General features: G+C 43.2%; 1 protein-coding gene across 4 annotated transcripts in view; it reads left to right on the forward strand.

The window, feature by feature from the left end:
• The window catches only part of STX17 (syntaxin 17), a 324,080-nt gene that overhangs the window by 59,364 nt on the left and 237,804 nt on the right, over positions 1-26,912 (forward strand). For 3 of the 4 annotated variants that reach the window (XM_073678415.1, XM_073678417.1, XM_073678413.1), the window contains exon 3: positions 12,682-12,747. In XM_073678415.1, the coding sequence (XP_073534516.1) occupies positions 12,682-12,747 (66 nt within the window). Of the gene's footprint in view, positions 1-11,401; positions 11,492-12,681; positions 12,748-26,912 lie in introns of those variants that run through there. The other variant, XM_073678416.1, reaches the window with a different exon arrangement.

Genomic DNA, 26,912 nt, shown 5'->3' on the forward strand with positions numbered 1-26,912 from the left:
GCATCAGTGCAGCTTGGCATGGAGGCGATCAGCCTGTGGCACTGCTGAGGTTGGGTCTGGTGTCTCTCATCTTCCTCTTGACAATACCCCATAGATTCTCTATGGGCTTAAGGTCAGATGAGTTTGCTGGCCAATCAAGCACAGTGATACTGTTGTTTTTAAACCAGGTATTGGTACTTTTGGCAGTGTGGACAGGTGCCAAGTCCTGCTTGTGAATGAAATTTCCATCTCCAAAAAGCTTGCCAGCAGAGGGAAGCATGAAGTGCTCTAAAATTTTTGGTAGACAGCTGAGCTGACTTTGGTCTTGATAAAACACGTTAGACCTACGCCAGCAGATGACATGGTTCCCCAAACCATCACTGATTGTAGAAACACTAGAACTCAAGCAGCTTGGATTGTGTGCCTCTCCACTCTTCCTCCAGACTCTGGGACCTTGATTTCCAAATGAAAATTGGAACCCTGGGACCTTGTGAATTGTGTCAATGACTGCTTTCTGGACATCTGTCAAGTCAGCAGTCTTCCTCATGATTGTATGATTGTGGAGCTTACTGAAACAGACTAAGGGACCTTTTTAAATGCTTAGGAAGCTTTTGCAGTTGTTTAATTATTTTAATTTACTGGGATAATGACTTTTGTGTTTTCATTGGCTGTAAGCCATAGTCATCAACATTAAACAGAAATAAACACTTGAAATAGATCACTCTGTTTGTAATGACTCTATGTAATATATGAGTTTCACTTTTTGTATTGAAGAACTGAAATAAATTAACTTTGGTGATATTCTAATTTAGTGATATGCACCTGTATATAGCCCTAGTTATGAAATGATAAAAGCTTCAAGTCTCCAACGCGGACTAGAAATACAGTGGTAGAGAAAAGTGTTTTGAAAAATAAACTAATACAAAAATAAAGATTAAAATTTTCCTCCTTTCCCCTATTTAACCTTCTAACAAAAATGATCTCTTAAAACGTATAACTTTAATTCATAGATTTTGAACGCCCTACCCATAGGTGTACACACAAAAAGATAAACATGAATAAGTAGTGAATAGCAATAGTGCATGGAAATAACATAGGGTACGTTGTTAACATAATTTTGATCAAAAAATCTTAAAAGCCATCCCACTGTGTCTAGGAGAGCCTATTTGGGACAGTTCTAACCTCTAGTATTAAAACCTTACCATATGTCAAATGATAAAAATGTGAATAAGCACTGAGCAGAACTAAGATCCTGACTGATGGACACCTAACCATGGGGAGCTGTATAAATGTAATGTCCAGCTCAAAGAAAATGGAGGGCACATCCTTATTTGGACAGAGTGCAAAAACCTAGAGATGAACTAGAATATAAGTTGGTATGCATGCAGTGTGTAGATTCATGTTCACACTGGCCACTAAACAGCCAAAACCTTAAGATAAACAAAAACAGCAAATACCCTGCATAAAACAAATAAACAGCAATAGAGTATGAAATTAACATGTGGTATTTAGTTAGCATAATTAACCAACTTATATACCAATTCATCTTTTTAGGTTCTGGCTCACCCTAAATGGAGGGTGAACCAGAAATTGAAATTAAAAACTATATATGCACCAAACTAGTAATCATAAAAGCTACAGCTCATCATACTAAAAGCAAGGCATCATGGACCATGGCGTAACTGGAATTCTATGGGCTCTAGTGCAAAATTTGGACTTGGGCCCCCACCAGCAAGTTGGTCAGATGAATGGGACAGTAGTAGTAGTATCAAAATTACTGTTACGGTGAACAGTTAAGCAAGTAGAAGATGAAATGATCTCTAAAAGGGCTAAAGTTTACACATTTCCTTTGTTTTTTTGGGCAAAAAAAATATATATATATATTTATTTATTTATTTATTTTTTTTTTTTAAATTACAAAAAAGAAAACGGGCCGATGCAAAAGTTAGGGCACAATGCATGGATAGTACCTAGTAGCACCCCCTTTTGCAAGTATCACAGCTTGTAAACACTTTATGTAGCCAGCCAAGAGTCATTCAATTCTTGTTTAAGGGATTTTCATCTATTCCTTGGGAAAATTCTTCCAGTCCTGTGAGATTCCTGGGTCGTATTGTATGCAGTACTATTTTGAGGTCTAGCCACAGATTTTCAATGATGTTCAGATCGGTTGACTCTGAGGGTCATTGTAAAACCTTCAGCTTGTGCCTTTTGTGCAGATGTCTCTGAAGAGTAGAATAATGTACCACAACTCGAGAGTCTGTTAAATCTTTCTGATGTTCCTTTGCAGTCAAGCGGGGGTTCTGATTTGCCTCTCTAGCAATCCTACGAGCATCTCTCACTGAAATTTTGCTTGGTCTTCCAGACCTTATCTTGACCTCCACTGTTCCTGTTAACTGCTATTTTTTAATTACATTTCAAACTGAGGAATGGGCAACTTAAAATACCTTTGCTATCTTACAGCCTTCTCCTGCTTTGTGGGCTTTCACCATTTTCAGAGTGCTAGGCAGCTTCTTAGAAGAACCCATGGATGCTGTTTTTTGGCACAAGGTTAAAGAAGACTGGGTTTTTATAAATCTGGTAAATTTGCATCACTTGGCCTTACCTAACGATGATAGTGAACAAGCCATAACCCTAACAGGCTAATCAAGGTCTGAAACCTTGCTCAAAGTTATCTGAGCCCACAAATCTCCAAGGGTACCCAAGCTTTTACATGCCACTGTACAAATGTGGAGGAGAGAGGAGGGTCTTGGGAGGACCGGAGATTACATGTTGGAAGATATTGGGAGATTAGTTCAGAAATGTATGGCGGACGGATTATGGACGGTGTTGTAGATGAAAGTTAGTAGCTTGAACTGAATACGTGTGGGAATTTCGAGCCAATTAAGTGATTTTCATAGGGGAGAAGCAAAGGAGTAGTGAGGAGAGGTGGATTAGTTGCGCAGCGAAGTTAAGGACGAATTGGAGAGGTGTGAGTAATATCAGGAAGGTCACAGAGGAGGATATTGCAGTAGTTGAGGTGGGAGATGATGAGGGCATTTACTAACATTTTACTACATTAAGAGTTGAGGAAAGGATGGATCCTGGAGATATTTTTGAGTTGGAGGTGGCAAAAGCTTGCATATGCTGTTTGAATGACAGGGCGTAATCGAGGCTTATGGGATGGGGTTAAGCGCACAATCGGTGAGACGCCATTTGGAGAAAAGATAAGTAAGCTCTCCTTCAGTGATTCTGGGGAGGAAGTTATGGGGGAAAGGGATTGATCTCTTAGATGGAGGGGATTTGGTGGTTGATCAGGAAAGACTTGCCTTGTTTGGTCGATATTTTTGAAATGTTCGTCAATTTTCTGCAGAGTTGAGGGAGGTCAGAGCTGGCAGTGGTGGGCAGAGAAAGGAGTTAAAAGTGTTGAATAACTGTTTGGGGTTGCATGATAGGGAAGGTACAATAGTTGTAAAGTAGTCCATTTTAGTCGAGGTGAGGGCCGACTTGAATGTCAAAGTTGCTTGTTTAAATGTGGTCAATTCGTCTAGCGAGTGCATTTTCTTCTAACGCAGCACCACACCATAGGCCTGGACACGTGGCGAAGCTTTTTAGTGAAGTCGTTGTGCTACTGTTGATTATTGATTCATTGCACTCTGCCATGCATAAAAGGGTCGAACGAGTCAATAACTGATGCAAGTGTGGCATTGTAGAAAATGGTGGCACGATCTTTGTCGTTTAGTGAAGGTATGAAGGACAGCGGTAGAAAAGTTAGAGAGAGTGTGTGAATGTCTAGGTGTGTGTTTCTGCGGTGGGGGGGTTTAGTTACTAGACATGGGAGGTAGGTATGGAGGACAGGGATGAGAAAGTGGGTAGATGGTGGTGACGTTAGTTAGGGAGCAGAGGAGGGTGAAGATAAGAAGTCTGACGTACAGTGGCTTGCACCCCCCCTTTGCATTTTTCATGTTTTGCTACCTCACAACCTGCAATTTTACTGCTTTTTTTGAGGGTTTGCATCAGTTCAATTAAAGAACATGCCTTCAACTGCGAACATTTGGTTTTACTTTTATTGTAAAGCAAATGACAAATAGGACAAAATAACTGAAAACTTCAATGTGCATAACTTTTCATCCTCCTAAAGTCAGTACTTTGTAGAGCCTCCTGTTGCTGCAATTACACCTGCAATTCGCTTTGGATAAGTCTGTATGAGCTTTCTACATCTTGCCACTGGGATTTTTGCCCATTCCTCAAGGCAAAACTGCTCTGTCTTCTTCAAGTTAGATGGTTTCCTCTTGTGAACAGCAACCTTCAAGTCTGACCACAGATTCTCAAATAGAGTATGGTCTGGGCTTTGACTAGGCCACTCCAAAACATTTATACATTTCCCATTAAAAGCACTTGAGTGTTCCTTTAGCAGTATGCTTTGGGTCATTGTCTTGCTTGTAAGGTGAACCTCTGTCCCAGTCTCAAATCACTGACAGACTGAAACAGCTTTTGCTCAAGAATATCCCTATGATTCACACCATCCATTTTCTCCTCGACTGACCATTTTCCCTTTCCCTGCTGCCAAAAACATCCCCACAGCATGATGCTGATGTTGTTCTTAGGGTGATGAACTGTGTTGGTTTGGTGTCAGACATAGTGTTTACTTTGGTGGCCAAAAAGTTACAATTTTGGTCTCATCTGACCCCAGCACCTTCCTCCATATATTTGGGGAGTCTCCCACATGTCTTTTGGCAAACTCAAAACGGGCCTTACAGTTTTTGTGTCGGAAAAAAAAGGCTTTTTTTCTGCCCACACTTCCATAAAGGCCACCTCTATGGAGTGTACAGCTTATTGTAGTCATATGGACAGATACTCCAGTCTCTGCTTGGGAGCTCTGCAGCTGAGAGTTTTGGGGAGCAGTCATCTCTTAGCAGGTTTGTTGTGGTTCCATGCTCTGGTTTTTTGATAATAGATTTGATGGTGCTACTGGGGATCATAAGAGATTTTATAACCCATCCCTGACTTATACTTCTCAACAACTATGTCCCTGACTTTTTGGAGATCTCCTTGGTTTTCATGGTGTTTTTGTTAGAGGTGCCTCTTGCTTAATGGTATTGCAGCCTTTGTAGCCTTTCAGAAAAGGTCTGTATGTACTGACGGACCAGAATGTGACACTTAGATTGCACACAGGTGGACTTCCTTTCACCAAGCTTGTGACTTCTGAAGGTAATTGCGTGCACCAGAAATTTTTAGGTGCTTCTTGGCAAAAGGGGTAAATACATTTGCACATGCCAATTTTTAGTTATTTGATCCCATAAATTAAATGTATTCCTATATTTTTCTCACTTCACTTCACCAACTTAGACTATTTAGTGCCGATGCATATCACACAAATCGGATTACAGAAATTTGGAAACACAGGTTGTAATGTAACAAAATAGGTAAAAAGCCAAGTGGGTGAATACTTTCACAAGCCACTGTATATCTGTCCGTGTGGGTAGCTGTTGAGGACCACTGAGTAAGACCAAAAGGATGAAGCAAGCGGCAAGAGTCTGAAAGTTGTTGACTGGCAGGTATCAGTGGATATGTTGAAGTAACCCATGATGCTGGTGGGTATGGCAGCTGAGAGAAAGTGTAGAAGCCAGGTGGAGAAGTGGTCAATAAAGGCCGTGGCTGGGTCCGGGGGTCAGTATATGATGGCCACTTGAAGGTTGGAGGGATGATAGGTATGGATAGAATGTACTTCAAAAGAAGGGAGGGTAGAGGTGGGATTGTGTTGAAGGTGCAGTTGTTAGAAAGGAGAAGTCCCACTCCTTCACCATGTGTATTGCCATGGTGAGGGGTGTAGATGAAATAAAGGCCACCATAACATAGCGAGAAGGTGTCAGCCATTTTTCAGTGAGGACCAGGAAGAATTGATTGCGAGAGGTAAAGATGTCATAAATGACGTGGAGCTAATTACAGCTGGAACGGGTGTTCCAAAGTGCTCCAGATGAGGTCAGAAGGGGGCTAGGAGGGAAGGTGAGATTATTTGTTTGAAGAGTGCAGGGGTTTGGGGATAACGAAGGAGAGTAAGGATTAGTGGAGCAAAAACTGTAAGAGCATATGTTAAGCATGGTGAGAGAATAAATGTGGGAAAATGAGGAAAGCCGAGTTAAAGGGGTTTTCCCACGAACAAAAGTTACATTTTTAATCAATAGATTTTGGAATAATAATAACTTCCACAACTGGATGTGTTTACATAAAATGTTCCTGTGCTGAGATAATCTTATAAATGTGCCCTTGCTGTGTACTGTGTAATGGCCGTGTCTGACCGTACAGGGACATGGTCTGATCATACCACATCTCCTGGACAGGGGGGAAGCAAAAGATTATACAGACATCATAGCACGGGATCACAGCTGATTCTTTTTGTGAGGTAAAACATTTCTGTGATGCCTCGCTCCCGCTCGCTGGCCCTACCCTGAGAGATGGGGGTACTCGGAACCGGGCCTCCTGGTGTACGGTGGATGCAGTCATGGCCTAGGCCCGGCCCGTGTCCAGGGTCGTCACAGTAAAAATAAGGGGCCAGAAGGGACAGTGGTAATCGAGTGGATTAAATGACTACGCCACCTGTGGAGTCTGGTGATTCGCCACCAGAGCTGCGGCAGTCCTCTGAGGCGGAATGTAGTGGCAGCAGAAGATGGTACTACTCCCCACAGGCGGAGCAGGGCCTCAGGGCAGAGAAGACGGCTCAGGGGAGTCGTAGTGGGTGGTGCGGTGTGGTGTCGCGCTGGAATAAGGGACCGGAGGCAATGGATGCAGTCTTCCAAGCTTTACTCACGTTGTTAGGTGTCAGCTGCAAGGCTTCTCCTTGCTCCTCACGGCGCGCTGCGGCCACCAGGAAGGGGTTCAGCACACTCCGGGTAGTTCGGGTGCATCAATCAGGACCCCCTGCACCAGAGTGTTCCTAGACTTTCCAACTAGGTCCTCTCCTGTCCGTTTATGGTGCATGTTACAAAGCTGTGTCTCCCTCTGGCTATACACAGAACAAGGGTACGGGTGGCGACTCCGCTCCGTCCGTTACCCGGTGGGATCCTCTAAGCCGGTACCCCTTTTGCAGCAGGAGTCCCTCTGACTAGGCCAGAATAGTGAGGACAGGTGGCATATGCCGCTCCGTCTGCATCCCCCTGGGATCCTTTTGCCTGTGGAGCTTGTCTCCTCTGCTCCCCTCCAGGCCTTCTTAGGTAGGGACCTTGACCGGGTAGAGACAGCCGTTAACTCTAGCCCGCTCCTCGCCTCAAGGCCAGAGCACGAGGACCGTGTATCTTCAGTCAGCTGCAGGTTCACACAGAAAGCCACGTTTAGTGATGAAGATCACAATCAAAGACCTTAAGCCCAAGATGGCCATTTCTTAAATATGAATTTTGTGGTGTAACCTAAAGTGCGTCCTCCACCCTCACCCACTACATGGTTCCCCCTATCTTTGGTTCCCCCCATCTCCTCTTATCCCGGCTAGGGCAGCACCCTGGTGCATATAAGCCCCCCTCAGGTGGGAGAGGTGTAGTGTTGGATGGCTGAGTCCTGAGAGGTGCTCCACCCTTACCTCGGAGAGGAGATACCACACCTCGGTCTGAGGTGCAGTACCCCTGTGGCGACTGAACCCTCAGGGGCGCCACATTTCCCTGCCTGATTTTAAACAATATTTTACCTCAAGAAAAGAATCATTTGCAATCCCCTGCTGTAATGTCTGTACACTTTTTTCTCCTCCTCGCCCAGGAGCTGTGGTATAATCAGACACATCCATTACACAGTACACATCAGCAGGGGCACATTTATAGGATTATCTCAGCACAGGAACATTTTATTTAAACACATCCAATTTTGGAAATTGTTATTATTCCAAGATCTATTGATTAAAATTAACTTTTGTTTCGTGGGACAACCCCTTTAATGAACAGTGGTACCTTTTACCTTGTACTCACTTCTGGCACATTTGTCCCTTTCTTAGCCTTTTCTTGTAATCATGCATGGTCTCCTCTTGGTATTTGTTCCCTGTCCTAGCCTCTGTCCTGTATTAATGTCCCCTGTCCAGGCCCCTTCCTGTAATAATGCCCACCGTCCTGGCCTCCTTCTGGTAATAATGTTATCCATCCTGGCCCCCATTTTGTAGTAATGTGCCCTATCCTGTAATAATATTCCTGTCCTCTAATAATTTCCCCCATCCTATAATGTCAACCATCCTGTAATAATGTCTCCCATCCTTTTCTCCAACACATGTAAAACGAAAACCATTCCTTTCACTTCTCCCCAAATGGCACCCAGCTTCATCTTCATTCTCATCCTCCATAGTCTGGTCACAGGGATGGGCGGCACATAGTGATGTCACACGCCTCCTGTCGGGGTCAAACCGGCATCAGATGCCGGCCTCTGATTTGCCATTGGCCTGTATAAGGATTGCAGTGCAAGGGTACAATGGTTCTTTGCACAGCAATACATTTTAGCGGAAAATACGTCAGAGATCATTATGTCCCTGCTTATAGAGCTCCATTGATGGAAAAATAAAACGGTTACAGGTCTCAGAAAATGGTGACACTAACAAATGCATATATTGTCATGACCCAAAGTGTTGGCACCCTTGAATTTGTAACAGAAAATTAAGTATTTCTCAGAACATTATTGCAATCACACATATTTTGTTATTCACATGTTTATTATGTTTATTTATATTGTTTATTGGAACACCACAAAAAAAAAAAAAAAACAACCCCAAAACTGTAAAACAGCAAATTGGACATAAATTCACACAAAACGCCAAAAATGGGCCGGACAAAGTTGTTGGCAGCTTTCCAAAATTGTGGGTAAACAACTTTGTTTCAAGCATGTGATGCTTGTTCAAACTCATCTGTGGCAAGTAACAGGTGTGGGCAATATGAAAATCATATCTGAAACCAGATAAAAAGGGGAGAAGTTGACTTAATCTTTGCATTGTGTGTCTGTGTGTGCCACATTAATCATGGAGAACAGAAGGAGGAGAAGAGAACTGTCTGAGGGCTTGAGAATCAAAATTGTTGAAAAATATCAACAATCTTAAGGTTACAAGTCCATCTTGAGATATCTTGATGTTCCTTTGTCCATGGTGCGCAACATAATCAAGACGTTTACATTCCATGGCACTGCAGCTAATCTCCCTGGACGTGGACAACAGAGAAAGACTGATGAAAGGTTGCAATGCAGGATAGTCCAGATGGTGGATAAGCAGCCCCAATCAAGTTCCAAAGAAATTCAGCAGCCCTGCAGGTTCAGGGTGCATCAGTGTCAGTGCGAAATATCCGTCGACATTTGAATGAAATTAAACGCTTTGGTAGGAGACCCAGGAGGACCCCACTGTTGACAGAGAGACATAAAAAAAGCTAGACTGCAGTTTGTTAAAATGTTTGAGTAAGCCAAAATCCTTCTAGGAAAGTGTATTGTGGACAGATGAGACCAAGATTGAGCTTTTTTGGCCCAAAAAAGCTCATAAAAGCTGAGTGAGTTTCTGGGATCCAGACAGTCTCTTGCATCTTTCATCCAGCCACTGACATTTCTAGATTGTGAGTCATGGGGAAAGCAAAAGAATTGTCAACGGATCTACGGGAAAAGGTAGTTGAACTGTATAACACATGAAAGGGACACAAAAAGATATCCAAGGAATTGATAATGCCAGTCAGCAGCGTTCAAACAGTGATTAACAAAAGAAAAATCAGGGGCTCTGTAAAAACCAAACCACGGTCAGGTAGACCAAAAAAGATTTCGGCCACAACTGCCAGGAAAACTGTTTGGGATGCAAAGAAAACCCCACAAATAACATCAGCTGAAATTCAGGACTCTGAAAACTAGCGGTGTGGCTGTTTCAAGATGCACAATAAGGAGGCACATGAAGAAAAATGGGCTGCATTATCGAGTCGCCAGAAGAAAGCCATTACTGCGCAAATGCCACAAAGTATCTCGCCTACAATATGCCAAATCGCACAGAGACAAGCCTCAAAACTTCTGGAACAAGGTAATTTGGAGTGATGAGACCAAAATTGAACTTTTTTGGCCACAACCATAAACGTTACATTTGGAGAGAGGTCAACAAGGCCTATGATGAAAGGAACACCATTCCTACTGTAAAGCACAGAGGTGGATTGCTGATGTTTTGGGGATGTGTGAGCTACAAAGGCACAGGAAACTTGGTAAAAGTTGAAGAAAAGATGAATGCAGCATGCTATCAGCAAATACTGGAGGCAAATTTGCACTCATCAGCCTGGAAGCTGCGCATAGGATGTACTTGGACATTCCAACATGACAACGATCCAAAACACAAGGCCACGTCGAACTGTCATTGGCTACAGCAGAACAAAGTAAAGGTTCTGGAGTGGCCATCGCAGTCTCCTGACTTCAATATCATTGAGCCATTCTGGGGAGATCTCAAGTGCGCAGTTCATGCTAGACAGCCCAGGAATTTACAGGAACTGGAGGCTTTTTGCCAAGAAGAATGGGCAGCTTTACCATCTGAGAAAATAAAGAACCTCATCCACAACTACTACAAAATAATTTATGCTGTCATTGATGTTAAAGGGTGCAATACACGGTATTAAGAACTGGGGTATGTGAACTTTTGATCAGGATCATTTGGATGTTTTTGTTTGTCATTAAGATTTAAAAAGAGAAAACACAGTAGTTTGACAATAAATGGCTTCACCCAACCAATAACCATGAATGGAGAATTTTTTTTTTTTTATTATCATTCATATTCTCTGAAACAAGACCAAGAAAGTAAAAATTCTGCCGGGGTATGTAAACTTTTGCTCACACCTGTATGCCCTGCAGTGTCTAATGAATTCACCTCATTACCACCGCCCCTCTGACAGCTTCTCCTGCCAGGGGAGAAAGAAATGGTAAATAGGCATAGATTGGGGTGTGACAAGGGGTGTGGCCACAATTTGCTTAGACTCGCAACGCTCGCCGTATGATCTGTCTTTCTTTATGTTCTTCAAAAGTTGGGAGGTATGGGTAGATGGGAGGTGGGCCAGATAAGCCAAAGTAGCAGTAAACAAATTTTCTATCTGGTCTACCTTCTCTATCGGAATCCTATTTATCTCTATTGGCTACAGAGCCTACTAGGGCTATAAGAAGGTGAGCCTATGTTGAGTAGGGGCGCCATTTGCGATACTAGGATATCAACCTCCACAGCTAGGTAGGGTATTTCCTGTAAAGGATTTTACAGGAGACTTCAGCTCGAGGTTATCAACATTATTTTCCTAACTATGCTCTCTTGTTACAACACCCTCACTTACCACCAGAGAGGCATAAGGTAGACCAGACCTGGGCAAACTGTGGCCCGCCGTCCATCCGCCACTCACTGTCACTGCTCTCTGTATCCTCAGGATGCAGACAGCGGTAAATACTTTGGTGGAGGATGGGGCTGCCTGCTCCATCTTCTACTAATCAGCATGTGAGAGCAGATGCAATGATGTCATTTCATCGTGCTGCTGCCGAGACTCAGTGTAGAAGAGACGGGATTAGAGCGTCGGGGGAACAGGAATGGGTTGAGTATATGGTGTTTTTTTTTCATGTGTATGGGATATTTGCATGTATATATGGAGGCTATGTGGGGCTCAAAGCACAGTATAACAGGGGGTCACCACAGGGGGTCTTACATGCAGTCTCCGGTGAAGGCTCATAGAATATTCTTCGTTGTTGCAACGAAAAGTAAATGCTTAAGGGAGAGGGTGTCATCACTTCTGAGCTTAAGGGGGCTGAACCCAGGGAGGGAAAAAGATGTTTAGTGGAGAGTTGTGTGGAAGGACATCGAAGGAATAGGAGGGAGACTGAGGTTCTGGACCATGAATGGATCGATGTGCTATGGAGATCAGTACAGACTCTGCTGAATAAGCGTGCTACAGTGTGGATGTCGTTTGGATATAAAGTTTCTTGAAGGACTGTTGCTACTGGATACATGTGCTTTCATCGTTTTTATCTGTCTGGAGGATCGTGGACTGTGGCTACAGACTATACTGGCTGGAGATATGAAATCTGTGGGCCAACCAAAAGTTGGGAGACAGTGAGTATGGCCTGATACAAAGCCAGTGGAACTACTGATCTCAGGTTGGGAGCTTAAGGACTGAGAGAACTGTATTTTGGTCATTTGCCTGGAATTGCTGTATTACCATGGATGTGATTAATAAAATATTGTTGCATCATTGACCTGCTTAGGTGATTACTTGCAACCCTGTGAAGATCTGAGGTTGTGGGTTGCATCAAGTATGGAAGTTATTCTCTATCTATAGGATAGGGGATGACTTCCTGCTCGCTGTAGGTCTGACTGCTGCCCCCCACCTCTCCCTAAAACTAAGGCTGTGATGAGCCCCATGTGAAAGGAGTGGTGATTGATCATGTGCACCTCTGCTCCATTCATTCTTAATGGTAACGCTGGCAATAGGAGCATTCTCAGGATCGGATGGGGTCCCAGTGGTCCTAGAGTCTAAGCAGGGACACACAGTGATTGGGAAGTTATACCCCATTGTAAACTTGGTGCAACCCCTTTAAGGTGCCTTCTGTAAATGCAAACCTGTGGTAGTACTTTGCACTATTTATTTATTTGGGGTTTTTTTTTACAAAAAAAAGGCCAATGAAATGAAACTATTTAATACATTTATATTTTTTAAGATTTGATTTTAATCCAAGTTCCTGTTTGATTAACATGAACTGTGTTTTGTTTTTTTTCTCTGGGTTTAGTTTCGAAGTTGTAGATCATGGGAACAGTTACACAAGGAACATATCAATGCAGGACGTACAGTGCAGGTAAGTAAAAAATCTGTAACACATTTATATATTAACGTTTTGTATATTTTGAAAGGACAAAATGTACTTTTTTTCACTGGAATGTCCACTGTTATGGGCTTTCATTCAGGTTTGTTTCTTCTGGTTCATATGAGAAATCCGCTATCCATAAATATGAGGTCCCTATCTTTCTTTAAGACATGCTGTAATGATAAAATATGTATAGGGTAATGTAGAAGATATGTAGGCATTATTACAGTGAATAGGAGGAACCGAGTAATGAATTCAAAGAGTTTTTTGGAACCTTAGAACACATCATCATCATGTGATTAATGGAATTTAAACAGCAGGACTCTGCTGATACTGCAGATCAGTTCTTATACTTGAATAATAAAATATAAAATTGGTCAGTACAACTGTGGGGGTCTCATCAACTTCAGATGGCATGGATATCCTTGGAGGACCTTAAGTCCCACTCATCGTAAAGTAGAAACAATTCAGCATCTAGATTTCATCTTTAGTTAAAACTCCTTTTTTATTCTTACATTTTAAAACTGTTTAGAGAAAGTGATTAAATCCTTCAAATTAGGAAACATGGTGGATAAAAGAACTGAAAACAGGAACACCACTTGATGGTTTTATTAGATATAACATAATATATCACTAGTAATACAGTTGGATATAATAAATAATCTGTGTCTAAAATAAAATTAAGAAAATACAAGAAGTTAAATATAGGTCATCTAGCATTGGTAAATGGGTAGTAGGGGGTAGAACAGGATATGACCTAATAACTGAAAGTCCAGTTGAATTTAAGCAAAGAATAAGACCGCTGTACGAAACATGTTTACATAGGTAGAAAAAAGACCTAGGTCCGTCCAGTTCAATCTTTCTCCACCATTTTATTACTAAATTAACTATATTCCACAATATTATTTGTACTGAGCCTTTTTTAACCCCTTCACGCCGCAGACAACTTTTTTTCCAGAGCCTTAATGCTTTTATTTTTCTGTCCACATAGACATATCAGGGCTTGTTTTTTTGCGGGACAAGTTGTACTTTTGAATGACACTATTCATTCTACCACATAGTGTACCCGAAAATGGGGGAAAGAAAATTCCAAGTGCGGTGAAACTGTGAAAAACACAATTCTGACATTGTTTTTTGGTAATTGTTATCACGGTGTACATATTGTGTCAAAAATGGCCATGCAATGTGATTCTCCTTATTAATACGATTATAGCGATGCCAAACAGGTCTATTTTTTTTATTATTTTAGTGGTGGAAAAAAAATCAAGTTTTCCAAAAAAATGTTTTGGAGTTGTCTCCATTTTCCGAGACCCGTAACATTTTTATTTTGCTATCACCCATGACAGCACCACAACGAGAGAGGGGATCCGCCCTTCCAGGACAGGAAACCTACAGAATAAAAGGGCGGCGCCTCTCGATCACCTCAGTTGGTTTCCTGTCCTTGAGGGGGAACCTTGTTAAAACGGCGGCAGAAGAAAGAAGATAAGATTTTTCCCAGACCTGAGGCCGGTCGGTTTCCAACAAGGCACAGTCTCTGCTGTGGCCGGCGCCAGGGACCTGGAAGCGCCATGGTGGGTCCAAGGGGGCCTGTTCCATCGGACGGGCGCGAGCAGCAGCCTCACCATTACCTTATGATGGCCTGGCAGCCGCGCATCCCGGTTGCGCGGGCGCAGGACGCTATCCCGGAAATCGCGCCCTAAGACGCATGCCGGTGAAAAAAGAAGTAGCGGAGACCCATGTCTTCTAACATGTTTCTGGCTACTGTTTTGTACCAGCCTGCGGCCCTGATGATGAGCGTACCGGATGGTCCTTGATGGGAGAACCTTAGACAGGCTTACCTGTTGAAGATCCGGATACGACTGAGCGGCGCCCCTGCTTGGGGTCGGCAGCTCCAGCTCCGTGCATCAGTGGAGAAGCTGCTGTGGAACTGCGCCCCTGTCTGGGGTTGGCAGCTCCAGCTCTGTGCATCAGTGGAGAAGCTGCTGTGGAACTCTGCCCCTGTCTGGGGTCGGCAGCTCCAGCTCTGCACGTCAGTCAGAGAGCAGCTGTGGAACTGCGCCCCTGTCTGGGGTCGGCAGCTCCAGCTCCGTGCATCAGTGGAGAAGCTGCTGTGCAACTGCGCCCCTGTCTGGGGTCAGCAGCTCCAGCTTTGATCGGTGCACTATTGGAGGCGCCCTTGCCTGGGGTTGACCACCCCAGTATTGCTCAGGCACGGACGGATGGAGAGGAACAGGCATATGACTTGGTCCAGCCTCCGAATCCATACAGCTGGTGGTGAGTGATCTTCGTGAATGTTTACCTTGTTTTTGGGGCTCTTTCCTTGTTATGGTTACTAGGAAAGGCTGAAGGAAGTTAGCGCAAAACTCAAAAATGGGTGTGTGTGCGCTGTGTAAGACCCCATCGGGGCCAAGGGCCTCGTGCTTTAAATTTGGCTTCAGGACGGAAGCTGGACCTTAGACCTCTAGGCTGAAGTTAGCCACATGTCTGGGCCGCACAGAGCCTCATGATTGGGCTTCAGAATTTACCACAAAAATGAGCCTCAATCTGCTCAGTAAATGTTAAACTAACACTCAAGAGGTTTTTACTGTTGTCCTCCAGTCTGTTTACTCCATCCATAGGACGGCACATGGTGTTAATACAGCACATGGTCTCTGTGAAGATCTGCTGTCCAGCTGCGTCTCATCAGTTGGCTCCTTCGGATGGGGCTAGTCTGACAATTGAGATTTACCACCCAAAGGAAAGGTTTATCCTTCATTCAGATGGATTACTCTTTTTAAAAAAAATCTGAGCACAGTGCCTCACAGTGCCTCATAAAGCCTCTTTGCGCTTCACAAAGAACACATAGTGCTTCATAGCATAGCGCTTTATATCACATCATAGTGCCTCATAGCACCTCATGGCACAGCATAGCATGGCGCCTCATAGCACATCATAGTGCCTCATAGCACATCATAGTGCCTCATAGCATAGCGCTTCATAACACATCATAGTGCCTCATGGCACATAATAGCATAGTGCCTCATAGTATAGCGCTTTATAGCACATCATAGTGCCTCACAGCGCCTCATGGCACATCATAGTGTGTCATAGCATAGCGCTTCATAGCACATCATAGTGCCTCATAGTGCCTCATGGCAGATCATAGCATAGTGCCTCATGGCACATCATAGCATAGTGCCTCATGGCACATCATAGCATAGTGCCTTATGGCACATCATAGCATAGTGCCTCATGGCACATCATAGCATAGTGCCTCATGGCACATCATAGTGCTTTATACTGCCTCATGGCATAGTGCCTCATAGCACTTCATAGCGCCTTATGGCTCTTCATAGCGCCTCATAGCATAACATATCATAGTGACTCATAGCATGTCATAGTGCCTTATGGTGCATTCATAGTGCCGTATAGCGCCTGTTAGTAGCTCATAGTGCTTCATAGTGGTTCACAGTGCCTTTTAGTACCTCATAGGGCCTCATAGTGTCTCTCGGTGCTTCAGGATGCCCCTGTGCCATGTAGTGCTTTATAGTGCGTCTGTGCCTTGTAGCGCCCCTGTGCCTCATAGTCCCTCTTTGTAAAGGTACTGGTTGCACAACTAAGTTTATGTCTGACAAAACCAAGTTCAGCGACTGTAAACTGTGCATGGCAAGCTTACCGAATTCAGGGGGAAAAATATCCTAGCCTCTATTTTGAGACAGAGGGTGGCAGTATTCCTTGCTGGTGCTCAGCTGGCTCGGTGGAATGCCGATTGCAGGCAGGTGACAATAAAGTTTCCTTAGTTTTGCAGGTCAATAATAAACCTTGTAGGGTTTCACTTTTAAAGGTAGGAGGCATCATGTAGTGCTCATACAGCCATTGTGGGTTTGGTACAATCGAGCGTAGATTTATTGCTTTTTACAGGTTGCACAGAAGTCATAAACATTAATATTTCTGGTCTTGTCCAAGCTCTGACTAAATAGGACAGACCCTGACTACTCATATACAGCTCAGCTAACCCAGCTTGATCAAACGAAACAATATTTATCCAGGGCGAACACTGATACTTGTAGAGTCTGGCCTGTGTCTCTGATTAGATCCAAGACACATACCGTCTGCTCTGCTTTCCAGCAGTCTGACTAAGGTGAATGCCTAGCCTGCTCTGGTGCTTAGCTCTCCAGGTGCCCTAATCAAGACCTGTAAAGCTACTATTTAACCCAGGCCTACCTGGGTTTGCTACAACCCGAATGGGCTGTACTGATTCCTGAGAGATCATTGGAAATGGACTCTATAAGACCTGCTAGTAAATCTGCAGTTCCAGATTGCTGTATAGTAGTATAGGCGTTTGTATACCTCCTTATTCAGGTTCCAATTCACATGAAACATCAAATTTCCTGAGAATAGTTCTTTGCATAAAATGAGGATTTAGTCTTTCAGTTTGTGTCCTTCCATTCAGATGTTAATGAGCCTTAAGGCTTTATGGAGAATTATAGTAGTTAGGACAAAGCTCATATCGAAGGAAGAGGCATTGACAATAGTTTACTTCAACTATTTCGGGATTATGGGTTGATCCATCGAGCGCTGCAGAACTCACTGGGCAGTGAGTAAGAGTTGTGGTCTCCCAAGGTAGAATAAGGAGTCCTGCTATATGTCAAAATTAATAAGCAGTCTGGCCACAACTCTGAACAAGGCAATATTGCTGTTAAGAACTCTAATCTCCTACATTCCTATAGTAGCATGGTCACAGGTACACACCCGTGGGCTGCCTCTAAAGACCCGGTTCCTCTAACCTAAAGAAGCTTTAGGCTGTGTGCCCACGATGCATTTTTTAAGCGTTTCTGCAGCGGCAAAAACGCTGCAGAAACGCTTAATAAACGCATGGTAGAAGGTCTGCCATGTTCCCCAATGATAATCCGCATGTGCTGTGCACATACTGGGGAAATTTCCGCTGCGGATTATCATTGCAGAAAAAAACGCAGCACTACCAATTATTTTGTGGAAGTGCTGTGTTTTCCCCGCCATTGACTTGCATTAGAACGCGCCAATTCCGCAAGACTGCATCTGTACTTGCGTAATTGGCGCGTTCTATTGTGCGGATGGTAGCCGGGTGTGGAGGAGAGGAGAGTCTCCTCCACACCCAGGTACCCTAAAAGCTGTAAAAAAAAGAATAAAATAAAAAATAAAGATTATATTCACCTTCCGACGGCCCTCGGACTCCTTCCCTGTGCTTGCCTACAGATCGCGCAGGACTGAAGGACCTGCGGTGACGTCACAGTCATGTGACGGCAGGTCCTTCAGTACAGCGTACCGCGATCTGGAGCGCAGGAGCGCAGCAAGACTGCAGGGGCCATCGGAAAACGTATCCACATTCTCTCCTCAGGACTGTAACCTTTCCAATATACCAAATATTGAAGAGCGGCTGTTACGGGGATACCGCAACAGAGAGGGGCCAGAAGATCGCAGCATCTGGTTACACGAACTCTTGCACTTGCTAGAACTGCTTCACCATTGTAATAGGAAGGGATTTTCCTCTAAAATACTAATTAATAAAGGGAGACTTTCTCCACCTCTATTGGGGTCCGATATTAACTATTGATGTTGCACTTGACTAAAAATTAATATACAAATATTATTGATGTCTTGCATTATCTGTTCCTTATACTATATACTAACTGAAACAAAACTGTATCAATAAAGAATATTTATCACACACACCCACAAGCCTACAGTCTATTACATACATAAATGTTTATACCCAAGCATATACAGTACAGACCAAAAGTTTGGACGCACCTTCTCATTTAAAGATTTTTCTGTATTTTCATGACTTTGAAAATTGTACATTCACACTGAAGGCATCAAAACTATGAATTAACACATGTGGAATTATATACTTAACAGAAAAGTGTGAAACAACTGAAAGTATGTCTTATATTCTAGGTTCTTCAAAGTAGCCACCTTTTGCTTTGATGACTGCTTTGCACGCTCTTGGCATTCTCTTGATGAGCTTCAAGAGGTAGTCACCGGAAATGGTTTTCACTTCACAGGTGTGCTCTGTCAGGTTTAATAAGTGGGATTTCTTGCCTTATAAATGGGGTTGGGACGATCAGTTGTGTTGTGCAGAAGTCTGGTGGATACACAGCTGATAGTCCTACTGAATAGACTGTTAGAATTTGTATTATGGCAAGAAAAAAGCAGCTAAGTAAAGAAAAACGAGTGGCCATCATTACTTTAAGAAATGAAGGTCAGTCAGTGCGAAAAATTGGGCAAACTTTGAAAGTGTCCCCAAGTGTAGTTGCAAAAACCATCAAGCGCTACAAAGAAACTGTCTCACATGAGGACCGCCCCAGGAAAGGAAGACCAAGAGTCACCTCTGTTTCTGAGGATAAGTTTATCCGAGTCACCAGCCTCAGAAATCGCTGGTTAACAGCAGCTCAGATTAGAGACCAGGTCAATACCACACAGAGTTCTAGCAGCAGACACATCTCTACAACAAATGTTAAGAGGAGACTTTGTGCAGCAGGCCTTCATGGTAAAATAGCTGCTAGGAAACCACTGCTAAGGACAGGCAACTAGCAGAAGAGACTTGTTTAGGCTAAAGAACACAAGGAATGGACATTAGACCAGTGGAAATCTGTGCTTTGGTCTGATGAGTCCAAATTTGAGATCTTTGGTTCCAACCACCGTGTATTTGTGCGACGCAGAAAAGTTGAACGGATGGACTCTACATGCCTGGTTCCCACCATGAAGCATGGAGGAGGAGTTGTGATGGTGTGGGGGTGCTTTGCTGGTGACACTGTTGGGAATTTATTCAAAATTGAAGGCATACTGAACCAGCATGGCTACCACAGCATCTTGCAGCGGCATGCTATTCCATCCGGTTTGCACTTAGTTGGACCATCATTTATTTTTCAACAGGACAATGACGCCAAACACACCTCCAGGCTGTGTAAGGGCTATTTGACCAAGAAGGAGAGTGATGGGGTGCTACGCCAGATGACCTGGCCTCCACAGTCACCAGACCTGAACCCAATCGGGATGGTTTGGGGTGAGCTGGACCGCAGAGTGAAGGCAAAAGGGCCAACAAGTGCTAAGCATCTCTGGGAGCTCCTTGAAGATTGTTGGAAGAAAATTTCCGGTGAAGCTCATCAAGAAAATGCCAAGAGTGTGCAAAGCAGTCATCAAAGCAAAAGGTGGCTACTTTGAAGAACCTAGAATATAAGACATATTTTCAGTTGTTTCACACTTTTTTGTTAAGTATATAATTCCACATGTGTTAATTCATAGTTTTGATGCCTTCAGTGTGAATGTACAATTTTCAAAGTCATGAAAATACAGAAAAATCTTTAAATGAGAAGGTGTGTCCAAACTTTTGGCCTGTACACACACACACACACACACACACACACACACACACACACACACACACACACACACACACACACACACACACACACACACACATTGTAGGGTTTCTACTCATTTGGTTGCGGTTGAGGTAGGCACAGGAAGTAGTTTCATTAAAATGTCCAGGCTGGTTATTAGAACATCATTAACCGCTTAAAATAAGCAAACAAAAAAATACAGCCTTTTCTGGCACATAGTGAAAAACAGAAAGCATACAGTAGTGCGGATTCGCCTCCTCAGGTCAGTGTCCTTTAGCAAACACACTGGAGGTCTCCACAGCTTCAGTCACAGACACTGAATAAAACATTTGGTCTCCATTTTATCTGCCACACCACACCGCCGGGGTGGGGATATATGAGCAGCCACTCCCTCCAATGTCTTTAACTGCTCGTAACCCAGGTCCTGATATGCCCTATTAACTCTCTTAGCACTATACGTGCTGGAGCCTGCTTTCCTGGACTTGCATCACTGAAGTAATCCACCTCGATGATACATATCTCCCCTCAAGGTCCTGTCCGGCGGCCTTCTTGCATACCACTCTCCGCTGCCAAAAGCCAGGGGGCTTGGCCCCTTCTGCCATCAAACGGTGGACTCTAGACAGAGTGTCAGCATTGCCATGCAGTTTCCCGGGCCTAAGCTTTACATACAGTTATATGAAAAAGTTTGGGCACCCCTATTAATCTTAAGCTTATTGTTTTATAAAAATTGGTGTTTTTGCAACAGCTATTTCAGTTTGATATATGTAATAACTGTTGGACACAGTAATGTTTCTGCCTTGAAATTAGGTTTATTGTACTAACAGAAAATGTGCAATCTGCATTCAAACAAAATTTGACAGGTGCATAAGTATGGGCACCCTTATCATTTTCTTGTTTTAAATACTCCTACCTACTTTTTACTGACTTACTAAAGCACTTTTTTGGTTTTGTAACCTCATTGAGCTTTGAACTTCATAGCCAGGTGTATGCAATCATGAGAAAAGCTACTTAAAGTGGCCACTTGCAAGTTGTTCTCCTGTTTGAATCTCCTCTGAAGAGTGACATCATGGGCTCCTCAAAACAACTGTCAAATGATCTGAAAACAAAGATTATTCAACATAGTTGTTCAGGGGAAGGACACAAAAAGCTGTCTCAGAGATTTAACCTGTCAGTTTCCACTGTGAGGAACATAGTAAGGAAATGGAAGAACACAGGGACAGTTCTTGTTAAGGCCAGAAGTGGCAGGCCAAGAAAAACATCAGAAAGGCAGTGAAGAAGAATGGTGAGATCAGTCAAGGACAATCCTCAGACCACCTCCAGAGAGCTGCAGCATCAACTTGCTGCAGATGGTGTCACTGTGCATCGCACTTTACACAAGGAGAAGCTGTATGGGAGAGTGATGCGAAAGAAGCCGTTTCTGAAAGCACGCCACAAACAGAGTCGGCTGAGGTATGCAAAAATACATTTGGAGAAGCCAATTTCTTTTTGGAAGAAGGTCCTGTGGACTGATGAAACCAAGATTGAGTTGTTTGGTCATACAAAAAGGCGTTATGCATGGCGGCAAAAAAACACAGCATTCCAAGAAAAACACTTGCTACCCACAGTAAAATTTGGTGGAGGTTCCATCATGCTTTGGGGCTGTGTGGCCAATGCCGGCACCGGGAATCTTGTTAAAGTTGAGGGACGCATGGATTCCACTCAGTATCAGCAGATTCTTGACAATAATGTTCAAGAATCAGTGATAAAGTTGAAGTTACGCAGGGGATGGATCTTTCAGCAAGACAATGAGCCAAAACACCGCTCCAAATCTACTCAGGCATTCATGCAGAGGAACAATTACAATGTTCTGGAATGGCCATCCCAGTCCCCAGACCTGAATATCATTGAACATCTGTGGGATCATTTGAAGAGGGCTGTCCATGCTCGGTGACCATCAAACTTAACTGAACTGGAATTGTTTTGTAAAGAGGAATGGTCAAAAATACCTTCATCCAGGTCCAGGAACTCATTAAAAGCTACAGGAAGCGACTAGAGGCTGTTATTTTTGCAAAAGGAGGATCTACTAAATATTAATGTCACTTTTCTGGTGAGGTGCCCATACTTATGCACCTGTCAAATTTTGTTTGAATGCAGATTGCACATTTTCTGTTAGTACAATAAACCTCATTTCAAGGCAGAAACATTACTGTGTCCAACAGTTATTAAATATATCAAACTGAAATAGCTGTTGCAAAAACACCAATTTTTATAAAACAATAAGCTTAAGATTAATAGGGGTGCCCAAACTTTTTCATATAACTGTAAAAGCTAAAATCCTGAAGTTCTAGGAACCACCTGGTCACGTGTGCATTGTTCCTTCTTCTCCCTCATCTACCTCATTGTGGCATTGTCTGACACTAGCCTGAATTTCCTGCCTAAGAGGTAATAATACCTTGGCCCACTTGATGGTCAAACATTCCTTCTCCACTATAGAGTAATTCTTCTCAAAAGATGACAACTTCCGACTTGGGTACATTATGGGGTGCTCTTCCTAGTTCACCTCCAATGATAAGCGAGCACTCAACATGACATCTGATGCGTCTGTCTGGACCACAAATTCCTTAGAGAAATTCGGTTCCGCCAACACTGGCTATTTCCACAGGGCTAGCTTCAGTTCCTGGAAGTTCCTCAACTTTTGGAGACCACTTAGTCAAAGCAGACTTCGTCCCTTTAAGGAGGTTCATTAGCAGGTGGCTATCATGGTAAAGTTAGGGATAAACCGGTGGTAGTCCAAGATAACCAGGAACACTCTGACCTGCTTTTTTGATAGAGGTTGTGGCTAACTCTGGATCTCGTCAACTTTATTTGGGGCTTTATTTTGCCCCTGCCTATGACATAGCCCATGTATTTAGCCTTCTCCATTCCCATGGGGAGTTAGGATCCAGTCCATGGCTTTCTGGAAGGTGTCTGGAGCTCCTTGCAACTCAAATGGCTTCCTTGTGTGCTGGAAGCAGTTGTCTGACGTTGAGAAGGCAGACTTCTCCTTGGCGTCTTCAGACATAGGAATTTGCCAATTCCCTTTTCTCAGGTCAAGTGTGGTAATGTACCGGGCTTGCACTAGCCTTTCCATCAGTTTATTGACACGGGGCATTGGGTACGTATCGAACTTAGAGATCTCATTCAGCTTTCTATAGTCATTGCAAAACCACCATTCTCTATCTGGCTTCGGCACTAAGACTATGGGACTGTAACAGCCACTCCTGGACTCTTCATTGACTCCTTGGTTCAGCATACGCTTCACCTCCTTCGAAATCACCTCTCAGCGGGCTTCGGAAATAAGATACGGCTTCAAGTTAACCCTAACATGAGGTGCCGTGAGAACCTCATGCTCTATGACCTGCGTACAACCTGGTAATTTTGAGAACAGGTCTCTGTTCTGATGTAGCAGCTCTCTGCACCGCTGCTTTTGGGCACATGACAGCGTTTTTGCCACCTTACATAGTAACATAGTTTTCAATGTTGAAGGAAGACTAAGTCCATCTAGTTCAACCCATAGTCTAACATGTTGATCCAGAGGAAGGCAAAAAAAAAAACATGTGGCAAACTCTAAGCTCCATATTGGGGAAAAAATATTCCTTCCTGACTCCACATATGGCAATCAGACTAGTTCCCTGGATCAACACCCTATTAAGGAATCTAGTATATATTACCTGTGATGATATACTTTTCAAGAAAGGCATCCAGGCCTTTCTTAAATTTTAGTAGTGAATCACTCATTACAACATCATGCGGCAGAGAGTTCCATAGTCTCACTGCTCTTACAGTAAAGAATCCGCGTCTGTGATTATGATTAAACCTTCATTTCTCCAAACGTAGAAGATGCCCCCTTGTCCCCGTCTCAGGCCTCAGAGTAAAAAGATCAGTAGAAAGATCTTTGTACTGTCCCCTCATATATTTGTACCTGGTAATAAGATCACCCCTAAGCCTTCGTTTTTCCTAACTAAATAACCCCAAGAGCAATAACCTGTCTTGGTATTGCAGACCCCCCCCCCCTCGCTCTAATAACTATGGTCGCTCTACTCTGCACCCGCTCTAGTTCAGTTATGTCTTTCTTAAACACCGGAGACCAGTACTGTACACAGTATTCTAAGTGTGGTCGCACTAGTGACTTGTAAAGAGGTAAAATTATGTTCTCCTCATGAGCATCTGTGCCTCTTTTAATGCATCCTATTATTTTATTTGCTTTTGTAGCAGCTGCCTGACACTGGCTACCAAACGTGAGCTTGTCGTCCACCAATACACCCAGGTCTTTTTCAGTGACAGTTTTGCCCAGTGTTTTACAATTAAGCATATAATTATACATTTTATTTCCTCTGCCCAAGTGCATTACCTTACATTTATCCCCATTAAAGCTCATTTGCCATTTATCAGCCCAAGCTTCTAGTTTACATAGATCCTCCTGTAATATAAAATTGTCCTCCTCTGTATTGATTACCCTATGGAGTTTAGTGTCATCTGCAAATATTGAAATATTACTCTGTATGCCCCCTACAAGGTCATTAATAAATATGTTAAAAAGAAACTGGCCCAATACTGACCCCTGAGGAACCCCACTGTTAACTGAGACCCAATCTGAGTATGTTCCATTAATAACCACCCTTTGTTTCCTATCACTGAGCCAGTTCCTAACCCACTTACATATATTTTTCCCTATCCCCATTGTTCTCATTTTATGTATCAACCTTTTGTGTGGAACCGTATCAAAAGCTTTTGAAAAGTCCATATACACAACATCCACTGCATTTCCTTGGTCCAGTCCGGAACTTAACTCTTCATAAAAGCTGATCAGATTAGTTTGACAGGAACGGTCCCTCGTAAACCCATGTTGATATTGGGTCATGAGGTTATTCTTCTTCAGATACTCTAGTATAGCATCTCTTAGGAAACCCTCCAGGACTTTACCCATAGTAGAGGTTAAGCTTACTGGCCTATAATTTCCAAGTTCAGAATATTGGCACCACATTTGCTATACGCCAGTCCTGTGGTACCGACCCTGTTATTATAGAATCTTTAAAGATTAAAAATAATGGTCTATATATGACTTTACTTAATTCCTGCAGTACTCGCAGGTGTATCCCATCCGGGCTTGGGGATTTGTCAACTTTAGTGATTTTTAGACTCCGCCGTACTTCCTGCTGGGTTAATAAAATGACATTTAATGGAGAATTTTTGTTATCACTGATCATGTTTTTTGTCATGCGATTTTCTTGTGTAAATACTGTTGAAAAAAAATCATCTAGCATATTGGCTTTTTCCGCATCCACCATTTCACCCAGACTATTTTTAAGGGGGCCAACACTATCATTTTTTAGTTTATTACTATTTATGTAGTTAAAGAATAGTTTGGGATTATTTATACTTTCTGTGGCAATGAGTGTCTCTCTCTCAATCTTTGCTGCCTTGATTTTGTTTTTACAGAATTTATTTAATTTTCTGTATTTATTTAACGCCTCATCACTACCTACTTGCTTTAGTTCTCTAAATGCTTTCTTTTTGTCACTTATTGCGCCCCTTACAGCTCTATTTAGCCATAGTGGTTTCCTCCTATTTCCAGCATGTTTATTCCCATAGGGTATATATTGTGCACAGGTCCTATTCAGGATGCTAATAAATGTCTCCCATTTGCTTTGTGTAGTTTTATGCCTCAGGATATTGTCCCAGTTTATTGCACTAAGATCATCTCTCAACCATTGGAAATTTTCCTTCCTGAAGTTTAGCGTCTTTGTAACCCCTCTACTACACATCTTATTAAAGGATACATGAAAGCTTATTATTTTGTGATCACTATTACCCAAGTGAACCCCAATTCGTATATTTGATATGCGGTCTGGCCTGTTGGTTAATATTAGGTCTAGCAGTGCCCCCCTTCTTGTTGGGTCCTGAACCAGTTGTGAAAGGTAGTTGTCTCTCATAGTTGTCAACTACCTATTACCTTTGCTGGAACCACATCTCTCATGTCGGCTACAGACTTCGCCACCAAACACTGATTCCACAGGCTCCCTATCTTGCCATGGCTTAATCAGGCTGACATGGTACACTTGGTAGGGCTTCCTTTTCACGGGTTTGCGAACTTTATAGTTGACGGCGCCAACCTTTTCAACTACTTCATAGGGGCCCTGCCACTTGGCCAGAAATTTTATCTCCACCTTATTTGCCTGCACTAATACCCGATTCCCAGGGTTAAAGTGTCTCACCCTCACTGATCTATTGTACACCCTTGACTTAGCCTCTTGTGCTTTGAGGAGGTGTTGTTTCACAATGGGCTTTATCTAGGCAATTCTCTCTTGCATCTGGGTGACACTCCTGTAAGGTGTAGACTCTGCCTCCCAGGTCTCCTTCGCTACATCCAGGAGTCCACGGGGGTATCGGCCATTCAAGAGTTCAAAAGGGGAGAAACCAGTAGAGTCCTGTGGGACTTGCCTGATGGAGAACAAAGATGGGGCAGAAGACCGTCTCAGACTAAGCCGTCCTTCTCTACGACCTTAAAGGTTTTATTAAACCTTCCACCAAACCGTCCGTCTGTGGATGGTAGACTGAGGTCCTGGGTAACTCCTGATGGATCCCTAAATCTCTTTGCCAGATAGGTTCTCTGAGGGTCAGGATAAGCTTGTGGCTTTCGACGAGGCCTGCAAACTTTATTTTAGATTACATATTCATTCCTCAGGTACCAAGGAGCAACGGGTGGGGATCGTAATCTCTCTTCTTTAAGGTGACCCTCAAGCCTAGGTATTTTCTCTTTGATTCCCAGTCGCTTCA

This window comes from Phyllobates terribilis, unplaced genomic scaffold, assembly GCF_046119375.1.
Source record: "Phyllobates terribilis strain yellow unplaced genomic scaffold, ASM4611937v1 Scaffold_4__5_contigs__length_816908805, whole genome shotgun sequence".
In the NCBI taxonomy this organism is placed as follows: Eukaryota; Metazoa; Chordata; class Amphibia; order Anura; family Dendrobatidae; genus Phyllobates; species Phyllobates terribilis.